The 12,107-nt window shown below is 38.2% G+C and overlaps 1 protein-coding gene across 1 annotated transcript in view; it reads left to right on the top strand.

The window, feature by feature from the left end:
* Positions 1-10,684, top strand: part of LOC118025903 (fibronectin type III domain containing protein 3C1-like) — a 71,338-nt gene extending 60,654 nt beyond the window's left edge. The window contains exons 24-26 of the mRNA XM_035028622.1: positions 234-400; positions 9,738-9,859; positions 10,346-10,684. Coding sequence (XP_034884513.1) covers positions 234-400; positions 9,738-9,859; positions 10,346-10,684 — 628 coding nt within the window. The remainder of the gene's footprint in view (positions 1-233; positions 401-9,737; positions 9,860-10,345) is intronic.
* The last annotated feature ends 1,423 nt before the right edge of the window (positions 10,685-12,107 follow it).

The raw sequence follows: 12,107 nt of genomic DNA, 5'->3' as shown, positions 1-12,107 counted from the left end.
ATAACACACATTAATAACAAGGAATAGAAGTTACAAAAGGAATATGAAAGCCAGCACCTTGCCATTATGATATATACAATCTGATTTTTTTTTCCTTTTGTGTTGTACCCACCAGGCTTCAAGTTGATTTATTTAGGCTTTACTGAGGACCCAGTTTCAAGTCTAGAGTTACTTGTACCTAAGTGAACTTTGATTAATAATATTGCTTCTCCCATCTTGATTCCCAATCCCAGATTTTCTATCATTTACCATGGACCGTGTCAGACTCACAAAGTGCACAGACTGAGTGAATATACGCAATACAAATTTAAAATCCAAGCATGTAATGAAGCTGGTGAGGGATCACTGTCTGGTATCTATACTTTCACTACAACCAAAACTCCACCAGCCACACTTAAAGGTAAGTATTATAAGCCAGACAATAAAGGTTGCATTAATATGAGCTCCAATAGCTCATATATAAAATTCTGCAGTATGGTCTATTTTAAATGTCGAACAATAGCATAAGACTCTAGTACTTAATTATGGATTCAAGGTGCAATTTAGAATTTAATAAGACTCCAAAAATTATAATGTTTTACTTTTTAAAAAGTTTTTATTTAAATTCATTAGTTAACGCACAGTATACTATTAGTTTCAGGTGTACAATATAGTGGTTCAACACTTCCATACAACCCCAGTACTCATCACAAGTACACTCCTTAATCCCCATGACCTATTTAATCCATCACCCCACCCACCTCCCTTCTGGTAACCACCAGTTTGTACTCTATAGTTAAGAGCCTGTTTCTTCATTTAATTCTCATTCTTTTTTTCCTTTGCTCATTTATTTTGTTTCTTAAATTCCACATATGAGTGAAATATGGTATTTGCCTTTCTCTGACTAACTTATTTGGCTTGGCATAATACTCTCTAGCTCCATCCACATCTTTGCAAATGGCAAGATTTCATTCTTGTTGTGGTTGAATAATATTCCACTGTAAATATATACCACTTCTTTATCCATTCATCAAATGATGGACATTTGGGTTGTTTCCATAATTAGGCTATTGTAGATAATGCTGCGATACACATCAAGGTGTATGTATCCCTTTGAATTAGTATTTTTGTATTCCTTGGGTAAATACCTAGTACTGCAAATGCTGGATCATAATGCAGTTTTTTTTTTTCACTTTATTTAAATTTTGTTAGTTAACATACAGTACAATATTGGTTTCTGGAGTAGAGTTCAGTGATTCATTACTTACATACAACACCCAGTGCTCATCACAAGTGCCCTCTTTAATACCCATCACCCATCTAGCCCATCCTCCACTCACCTCCCTCCATCGACCCTGAGTTTGTTCTCTATCATTGAGAGTCACTTATGGCTTATTTCCCTCTCTCCTTTTTTTTCTTTTCCCCCTTCCCATATGTTCATGTTTTCTGTCTTAAATTCTACATATGAGTGAGATCACATGGTATTTGTCTTTCTCTGACTGACTTATTTTACTAAGCATAATACACTTTAGCTCCATCCACATTGCAAATGGCAAGATTTCATTCTTTTTGATGGCAGAATAATATTCCATTGTATAATATACCACTTCTTATTTATCTATTTATCAGTCAATGGACATTTGGGCTCTCTCCACAGTTTGGCTATTGTTGATAATGCTGCTATAAACAGTGGGTTGCACATATCCCTTCAAATCTGTATTTTGTATCCTTTGGTTAAATACCTACTAGTACAATTGCTGGATTGTGGGGCGCCTGGGTGGCTCAGTCGTTAAGCATCTGCCTTCGGCTCAGGTCATGATCCCAGGGTCCTGGGATCGAGCCCCGCATCGGGCTCCTTGCTCTGCGGGAAGCCTGCTTCTCCCTCTCCCACTCCCCCTGCTTGTGTTCCCTCTCTCGCTGTGTCTCTCTCTGTCAAATAAATAAATAAAATCTTAAAAAAAAAATTGCTGGATTGTAGGGTAGTTCTATTTTTTAACTTTTTGAGGAACCCCCAAACTGTTCTCCAGAGTGGTTGCACCAGTTTCCATTCCCACCAAGTGCAAGAGGGTTCCCCTTTCTCCACATGCTCACCAACACTTATTGTTTCTTGTGTTAATTTTAGACAATCTGACCAGTTGTTTCTTGTGTTGTTGATTTTAGCCATTCTGTCAGACGTGGTGTGATATCTCATTGTAGTTTTGATTTGAATTTCCCTGATAATCAGTAATGTGGAGCAACTTTTCATATGCCTGTTGGCCATCTGTATGTCTTCTTTGGAAAAATGTCTACTAATTTCTGCTCATTTTTAATTAGATTATTCATTTTTTTATATGTTGAGCTTCATAAGGTATTTATATATTTTGGATATAACCCTTTATCGAATATGTCATTTGCAGATATCGTCTCCCACTCAGTAAGCTGCCTTTTAGTTTTGTTGTTTCCTTTACTGTGCAGAAGCTTTTTATTTTGATGAAGTCTGAATAGCTTATTTTTAATTTTGTTTCACTTGCCTCAGAAGACATCTAGAAAGAAGTTGCCACAGCTGATGTCAAAGAGATTACTGCCTGTTTTTTCCTCTAGGATTTTTATGATTTCTTCTCTCACATTTAGGCCTTTAAATCATTTTGAATTCATTTTTGTGTATGGTATAAGAATATGGTCCAGTTTCACTCTTTTGGATGTTGCTGTCCAATTGTCCCAACACCATTTGTTGAAGAGACTTTATCCCACTGGATATTCTTTCCTGCTTTGTGAAAGATTAACTGACCAAATTTCATTTGGTCATTGACCAATTTTCATTTCTGGGTATTCTACTCTGTTCCATTTACCTGTGTGTTTATCTTTGTGCTAGTACCAAACTGTTTTGATCACTACAGCTTTGTAGTATAATTTTAAATCTGGGATTGTGATACCTCCAGCATTGCTTTTCTTCTTCAACATTGCTTTGGCAATTCAGGGTCTTTCATGGTTCCATACAAATTGGAGGATTGTTCATTCTAGCTCTGTGAAAAAATGCGGTGGTATTTTGATAGGGATCGCATTAAATGTGTAGATTGCTTTGGGTAATATAGACATTTTAACAGTATTTTTTCTTCCAATCCATGAGCATGGAATGTCTTTCCATTTCTTTGTGTCCTCTTCAGTTTCTTTCATTAATGTTTTACAGTTCTCAGAATACAGGTCTTTCATCTCTTTGGTTAGGTTTATTCCTAGGTATCTGATGGTTTTTAGTGCAATTATAAATGGAACGGATACCTTAATTTCTCTTCTGCTGCTTCATTATTGGTGTATAGAAATGCAACAGATTTCTGTACATTGACTTTGTATCCTGTAACTTTTCTGAATTTGTATATCAGTTCTAGCAATTTTTTGGTGGATTCTTCTGGATTTTATGTATAAAGTATCATGTTATCTGCAAAGAGTAAGAGTTTTACTTTTTCCTTGCTGCTTTGGATGGCTTTTATTTCTTTTTGTTTTCCACTCCTGAGGCTGGGACTTGCAGTACTGTGTTAAATAACAGTTGTGAGAGTGGACATTCCTGTCTTCTTCCTGACCATAGCAGAAAAGCTCTCAATTTTTCCCCATTGAGAATATTAGCTCTGGGTTTTTCATATATAACCTTTATTATGTTGAGGGGTGTTCCCTCTAAATCTACTTTATTCAGGGCATTTATCACAAATAGATGTATTTTGTCAAATGCTTTTTATACATCCATTGAAATAATCATATGGTTCTTATCCTTTCTTTGATTAATGTGGTGTATCACAATGATTGATTTGGGAATATTGAGCCACACTTGCAACACAGGAATAAACCCCACTTGATTGTACTAAATGACTTTTTTAATGTGTACTTGGACTTAGTTTCCTAGTATTTTTTGAGAATTTTTGCATCCATGTTCATGAGGGATATTGACCTGTAGTTCTCTTTTTTTTTTTTTTAAGATTTTATTTATTTATTTGACAGAGAGAGACACAGCGAGAGAGGGAACACAAGCAGGGGGAGTGGAGGAGGGAGAAGCAGGCTTCCCGCTGAGCAGGGAGCCCGATGCAGGGCTCGATCCCAGGACCCTGGGATCATGACCTGAGCTGAAGACAGATGCTTAACGACTGAGCCACCCAGGCGCCCCAGTAGTTCTCTTTTTTAGTGGAGTCTTTCTCTGGTTTTAGTATCAGGGTACTGCTGGTTTCAAAGAATGAGTTTGGAAGCTTTCCTTCCTTTTCTGTTTTTTTTTAGAATAGTTTAAGAAGAAGGGGTATTAACTCTTCCCTAAATGTTTGATAGAATTCATCTGTGAAGCCATCTGGCCTGGATGTTTGTTTGTTGGGAGTTTTTTGATTATTGATTCAATTTTATTGGTTATTGGCCTGCTCAAGTTCTCTATTTCTTCCTGTTTTGGTTTTGGTAGTTTGTGTTTCCAGTAATTTATCCATTTCATCCAGGTTGTCCAATGTGCTGGAATATAGTTTTTCATAATATTGTCTTACAGTTGTTTGTATTTCTGTAGTGTTGCGTTATTTCTCATTTGTGATTTTAGGTATTTGGGTCTTTCTCTTTTCTTTTTGATAAGCCTGACTAGGGGTTTATCAATTTTATTAATTTTTTTCAAAAAAAACCAGCTCCTGGTTTCACTGATCTGTTCTACTGTTTTTTAGATTCTATATCATTTATTTCTGTTCTAATCTTTATTATTTCCTTCCTTCTGGCTTTAGGCTTTGTGTGTTGTTCTTTTTCTGGTTCCTTTAGCTGTAAGGTTAGGTTGTTTATTTGCTTCTTGAAGTAGGCCTTATTGCTATATACTTCCCTCTCATCACCACTTTTGCTTCATCCCAAAGGTTTTGGACCACTGTGTTTTCATTTTCATTTATTTCCATGTATTATTTCTTCTTTGATTTCCTGTTTGGCCCTTTGTTTAACTTCTATGTATCTGTGATCTTTCCAATTTTTTTTCTTTTTTTTTTTTTATTTTATTATGTTATGTTAGTCACCATACAATACATCATTAGTTTTTGATGTGGTGATCCACATTCCATTGTTTTCATATAACACCCAGTACTCCATGCAGTACGTGCCCTCCTTAATACCCATCACAGGGCTAACCAATACCCCCTCCCCCCCCCTCTAAAATTCTCAGTTTGTTTACCAGAGTCCATAGTCTCTCATGGTTCATCTCTCCCTCCAAAATCCACCCCCTTCATTTTTCCCTTCCTTCTCCTAATGTCCTCCATGCTATTCCTTATGTTCCACAAATAAGTGAAACCATATGATAATTGACTTTCTCTGCTCGACTTATTTCACTTAGCATAATCTCCTCCAGTCCCATCCATGTTGATGTAAAAGTTAGGTATTCATCCTTTCTGATGGCTGAGTAATATTCCATTGTATATATGGACCACATCTTCTTTATCCATTCATCTGTTGAAGGGCATCTCGGCTCTTTCCAAATTTTTTCTTGTGGTTGACTTAAAGTTTCTTAGCATTGTGGTCAGAAAGAAATGCGTAGTATGATCTCAATCTTTTTGTGCTTCTTGAGGCCTGATTTGTGACCTAGTATCTAATCTATTTGGCTAATGTCCCATATGCACTTGAAAAGAATGTGTGTTCTGATGCTTTAGGGTGGAATGTTCTGACTATATCTGTTAAGACTATCTGATCCAGTGTGTCATTCACAGCCATTGTTTCCTTATTGATTTTCTGCTTAGACAATCTGCCCATTGATGTACATGGAGTGTTAAAGTCCCCTACTATGATTGTATTATTAATTAGTTCCTTAATGTTTGTTATTGGTTTGTGTATTTGGGTGATCCCATGTTGGGGCATATTTTCAATTGTTAGATCTTCTGTTGGATTGTCCCCTTTATTATGATATACTGCCCTTCTTTATCACTTCTTACAGTCTTTGTTTTAATGTCTACTTTGTCCAATAAAATTATTGCAACTCTGGCTTTCCTTTGACATACATTTGCATGATATATGTTTCTCCATCCCCTCGCTTTCAATCTGCAGGTGTGCTTATGCCTAAAATGAGTCTCTTGGGATGCCTGAGTGACTCAATCGGTTAAGCATCTGCCTTCGATTCAGGTCATGATCCCGGGGTCCTGGAATCAAGCCCCGTGTTGTGTTCCCTGTTAAGCGGGGAGCCTGCTTCTCCCTCTCCCTCTGCCCCTCCCCCCGCTCATGCTCTCTCTCTCTCTGATAAATAAGTAAAATCTTTTTAAATTTTTTTAAAAAATAAAATGAGTCTCTTATAGGCAGCATATCAATGGGTCTTGTGTTTTTTATCCATTCTGACACCCTATGTCTTTTGATTGGAGCATTTAATCCATTCACGTTCAAAGCAATTATTGATACATATGTATTCATTGCCATTTTATTACTTGTTTTGTTGTTGTTTCTGGAGATTTTCTTTGATCCTTTCCTATCTTGGTCACTTTTGGTCTTTCCTTTCCATTCAGTGAGTGGAAAATATTTAATATTTCTTGCAGGGCTGTTTAGTGGTCATGAACTCCTTTGTTTATCTGGGAAACTCTTTATCTCTCCTTCTATTCTGAATGACAGCCTTGCTGGGTAGAGTACCCTTACTTGGGTAGGGTATTCTTGCCTGCAGATTTTTCCCATTCAGTACTTTGAATATACCGTACCACTCCATCCTAACTTGCCAAGTTTCTGTTGAGAAACTTCCAGCTAGCCTTATGGGTCTTCCCTTATAAGTTAAGGACTTCTTTTGTCTTCTTGCTTTTAATTTTTTTATCACTATATTTTGCAAATTTCAATACAGTGTCTCTTGGTGTTGGCCTGCTTTTTTTTTTTTTTTTTTTTTTTTTTTTTTTTTTTTTTTTTTGATGGGAGTTCTCTGTGCTCCTGGATCTGGATGTCTGTTTCTTTCCCCAGTTTAGGGATGTTTTCAGCTATTATTTATTTCCTCAAATAAATTTTCTGCCCCCTTTTCTCTCTCTTCTTCTGGGACTCCTATCATTACATATGTTACTACATTTGATGGAGTCAGTGAGTTCCCTAAGTCTATTTTCTTGCTCCATAATTCTTCTCTCTTTTGTTCAGTTTCATTATTTTCCATTACTTTGTCTTCTAGGTCATTAATTCATTCCTGTGCTTCTTGTATTCTGCTGTTTATTGCACTAAGCCTCTTTCCAAGCTCATTTATTGCATTCTTCCTCTCTGATTTATTCTTTTTAAACCCTTTTATCTCTGTGGTAAGGGCCTCCCTAATGTCTTCTACTGTTTTCCCAAGCCCAGTAAGTATCTTGTTGCTTTTTAAAATTTTTTGTTTCTTTAAATTCTCTAATTCTCTATCAGGCATGTTACTTATATCTGTTTCCCTTAGATCTCTTGCCGTGGCCTTATCTTGTTCTTTCACTTGGGATAAATTCCTCCATAGTGGCATTTTGTCTAAGTCTCTTCCTTCTTCTCTGTGTTAGAAAAGCCACTTATGTTTCCTGCTCCTGAAAGTAATGGCTTTATGAGGAAGAGGTCACATGGTGTCCAGGACCTGGCAATTCGGGAAGCATCTCTGGTGTGTGCTGTGTGTGCTCTACTGTTGTGTTTTGTCTGCTCTATCCTTCAGGCCAGTCACCTGCAGAGGCTCTCCTTGCCTTGTCTGGGCAGTGTTTGGGCTCTGGCTTGAATGTGGTGTTAACTAGGTGTGCTCTGATATTCTTGTGAAATGAGACCTGATACTAACTTCCACTAGAACTGAGGCCCTGCAGAACTCTCAGGTTGGGAGACATGGTGTGGGCAGAGGTTTGTGCTGGTCTTCTAGGGGAGGGGGCTGCCACACTGGGACTGAAACAAGCTTGACTGAGAAGAGCAGAACTGCCAGAGCATAGGGGCATGGGACTTGGTGCAAGCAAGTTAGGCAGCCAGTATAGGTGGCTCTTTGTTTATGCTTAGGCCAGGGAGGGAAATGGTACCAGCCAGCTGCTTTGTTCACTGAGAGGTATCTCCATAAACACTGCCCCTCTTAAGAAGCACTCCAAGAAGAGTGAATAATCTCCCCTCCATGAGTCCCAGGCATTCTTCAGATCCCTGTTTCCTCACTGTATACCCCTGGGTTGTTCGCCTGCATTCTCTCCAAGAGCAGAGCTCTATCCCAGCCAAGGCCACCAACCTTTAAAACTCCAGGCTTTAAGACTCACTGGTTGCAAGAACTCGAAATTCAGCCCCTCTTGTTTTCCAACCCAGTGGTTATGGGGAAACAGTCTCCTTGTGCATTGCCCTGTGTGCCCCTCTCTCTCTCACCCTTCTCCACAACCAGGCAACCTCCTCTCCATGGCAGCCAGGATCCATTTCTCCCCTAAATCATGTCTCCACACTTCCTACCTTCTTCAATGTGGCCTCTTCTCTCCCTTTAGTTGTGGAGTTTGTTCCGTCAGTCTTCAGGTCGATTTCTGGGGCATTTAGGGTAATTTGATAGTTATCCAATAGTGTTAGTGGGACATGACAGGCCTAGGGTCCTACTACTCTGCCCCTCAAAATCATATTTAAAAAATATCTTTGAAATCAACTAATTCAGCCAATCACTCTATCACCACAGCCACTTTTTAACAGAAAGAAGTGAATTCCCTGAATGGTAAGTAACGTAACTAAAGAACACTGTGAGCCAGCAGCAGAGCCAAAATAGGAATGGTAGGCTCCTGATCCCCATGATAGTTCTCCTTCCACTTTGTCATGATATCCATTCCTTGCTCATCTCACATGTTCTCAAATGGATTAAAATACACACACAAAAAAAAACATCAGCTGATAGGTATAATTATACTGATTAAAGCTAAAAAATATACTTAGTATATGGTACATATTCGTACATATTTAGTACAAATTTGTAACTTCATATTTGGTAATTAGTACATAGTTGGTAATTTCTGAAACTGATTTTATTTTTTTTAAAGATTTTATTTATTTATTTGAGAGAGAGAGAATGAGAGATGGAGAGCACGAGAGGGAAGAGGGTAGAGGGAGAAGCAGACCCCTGCCGAGCAGGGAGCCCGATGCGGGACTCGATCCTGGGACTCCAGGATCATGACCTGAGCCAAAGGCAGTTGCTTAACCAATTGAGCCACCCAGGCGCCCTCTGAAACTGATTTTAATCTCCCTATTTGAACAGTGAAATAGACTGCTTTCTATAATACATAACAAGGTCAACTTACAGTCATGAAAGCTCAAGCTTTGAGCATTTTTTCCTCCTCATCTGTGAAATGCAGTTGTTCCAATCTTTCCACACAAGTCCAATCACTATTATGAAGTAGTCTGTTTTCAGTGAAAAGCTAACTGGAACATACTGGAATTAAATATGACTTAGACCACAATAATTCCTTGTTCTCTTCTTATATATTTAAGACCCATTTTCCTGAAATGTAGAGAGACTAATAACATAAATAAAGACCCTGCCCTCCTTTCCTCACACAGTTGCTGTGATCCTAAAATAAAATTATTAACATATGTGGGGCGCTTGGGTGGTACAGTCAGTTGATCATCGGACTCTTGGTTTCAGCTCAGGTCATGATCTCAGAGTCGTGGGATTGAGCCCCACATCAGGCTCCATGCCTAGCCCAGAGTCTACTTAGGATTCTCTCCCCTCTCCCTCTGCCCCTCCTCCCTGCTCTAATAAATAAATAAAATCTTTTTAAAAATTGTTAATGTATGTGAAATGCTTCCAAATGTATGATGCACCATATAAATACAATGCAAAAGATTATACCAGGAAAAATGAAACCCTCTAAACTAAAATTCTCTTTTTCTAGCACCTAAATTACAGCATGTGAACAGCAATATTTGTGAGATCAAATGGGAGTCTTTGGGGCCAATAAAAGGAGATCCCATTGTTTACAGTCTTCAACTCATCAGTCAAAAAGGAACTGACCTGGTAAATTCTTGCAAATTGTCTTTAAAATTTTATAATTTTATATTCTACTGGTAATTAAGGTCTTGTTGAGGAGTAAGATACCCTTTTAGAATGTTTAAAGTGATGAAATCTTATCCAAAAGTCCTACCTTCTCCCTAATGCTTTATGTACATATTATTTGGGGACAATTTGATTATTCATTCAATTAACATATTACTATTGAATGATTTGATATTTCTAGGTTTCATTGATCACATGCACAACTCCAAACCAAATGCAATTAAAGTTTAACAATTATAAGTCTTTGTTATTTCTTACACTGAACAAAATTACCTAACAGTACTGGGTCCTCATGATATTAGAGACTGTAAGCATAAACTTTTAGTTTTGCTTTGAATATATTTATGAGGTGAGTGGGTTAATTCATAATTTTCTTGTCAAAAACTATACCATATTTTTTTATTTGGTAAGACAATAAAATTTTCATTTTGTCTCATTTTTCTTTAGATATATAAAGGACCAAACATTTCATTCTCCTTTTCCAACTTTGTGACAAATGCACATTATCACTTCAAGGTCTGTGCTGGACGCCAATATCAGATTTCTGCTGAGATACAAGAGTTCTGGGGACGATATAGCCCCAGCGTTCTCTTCTCAATGCATAAGCAACATCCAGGGCCTGGAAAAGGTGGTGGAAGAAAGAGGGGAAGCAGCACTGGTGAAGAGAAAGATGAAAAGCCCAGGATAGAAATGAGTGATGATACATTTGTTCTAATCCTTGTGATAGGATTTGCACTAGTTGCTATTCTGTGTGCTGTTATAATTCAACATTTTTTAATCAACTAATGTATTTTTACGCATTTTACCTTTTTAGGAATTTCTAAAACAAATTACATCAAATATAGAAATTGCTAGATACATCTCAATTCTTACTTTAAATCTCATTTGGTAGAAACCCTTGCAAACATTTATCTGCCTTATACTCAAGAAATTCATTGTGACAATAGAAGAGATTTTATAAGGAAACAGGTCTATTTTAAATTTGAGAATGTTAGCAACAAAAACACTTCCACTATTATGTAAAACTATCTAAAACCTCTCATGAAAGCTATTCTCTGCCTTAATGTTTCTAAGTAATATTTTGCAATTTTTTGAGAATTATGAGAGGATAACAGCATTTAGGAATTTTATTCAGAAGAAAGTGGGAAAAATCAATTCTATATGCCAACTTACATTCATATGAAATAATAAAAACATATCTACCAACTGTCTGTACTGTAATTTTTTCAAAGTAACGTATCCAGCTGTTTAGCTTGTACCATGATAATTACTTTGATAGTGGGTAAATAGTAACTTATTGGCATTTTGTGTGTAGAAGCTGGAGAGTGGGGAGCCATTTTATACTATTCTAAACTCTTTAAAATACACTCAGTGATGGTTACCCTGTAATCACAATGATTAAAATGACTCATATTTGTACATCGTATATTAAAATGATTTCTTCTGGTGAGAGACAGACCAGCACACAGGGGAGCTGGTGAGGAAAATGAATCCCCATAGCAGTTGGCTTGGATAGTGAGAGGAGCCAAATTCTGTGGTTTGGTGCAACCAGCAGGACTTGAAGCCTAGAGTGTTAAAGGTCAGTGGGCTTGGCTGGAATAGAGCCCAGAGGGCAGTATACTGCTCTGGAAAAAAAGGCAGGTAAACAACCTGTGGATACACAGTGTGAAAAAGCGATCTGAAGAGTGCCTAGGGCACACAGTGGGGAGGTTATTCACTCATCTCAGAGGCCATCCAAGAGAGTGTTCACAGAGACCCCTCCAGCAAAAAAGGGACTGTCAGGCATCATTTTCCTATACATAAGCACAGGGCTACCTGTGGAAACCAGCACAGCACTGATACTTGCTACCTAACTTGCTTACACAGAGTCCTGCCCCCCGCACGCTCCCACAGAATGCCCCCTCCCAGTCATGCTTGCCTCCGTCCCAGCACAGTAGGCCCCATCCCCCAGAAGACCAGCCAAACCTCTGCTCATGCCACATCTCCCAACATAGGAGTTTTTCAGAGCCAGGCGACATCTCACTTCACAAACAGACCAGAGTATACCTAGTTTAAACGTGCCACATTCAGGCCAGGGACCAAACACTGCCCCCAACAGGCAAAGAGAGACTCTGCAAATGACTGGCCTGAAGGATAAAGCAGCCAAGACAAAACAGCACAGCAAACACAGCACCCATTGGAGACACTCTCAAAAGTGCCAGGCCCTGGG

Source organism: Mirounga leonina, unplaced genomic scaffold, assembly GCF_011800145.1.
Source record: "Mirounga leonina isolate KUSES-001 unplaced genomic scaffold, KU_Mleo_1.0 Mir_204, whole genome shotgun sequence".
Classification (NCBI taxonomy): Eukaryota; Metazoa; Chordata; class Mammalia; order Carnivora; family Phocidae; genus Mirounga; species Mirounga leonina.
This window is presented reverse-complemented; position numbering and strand designations above follow the sequence as displayed.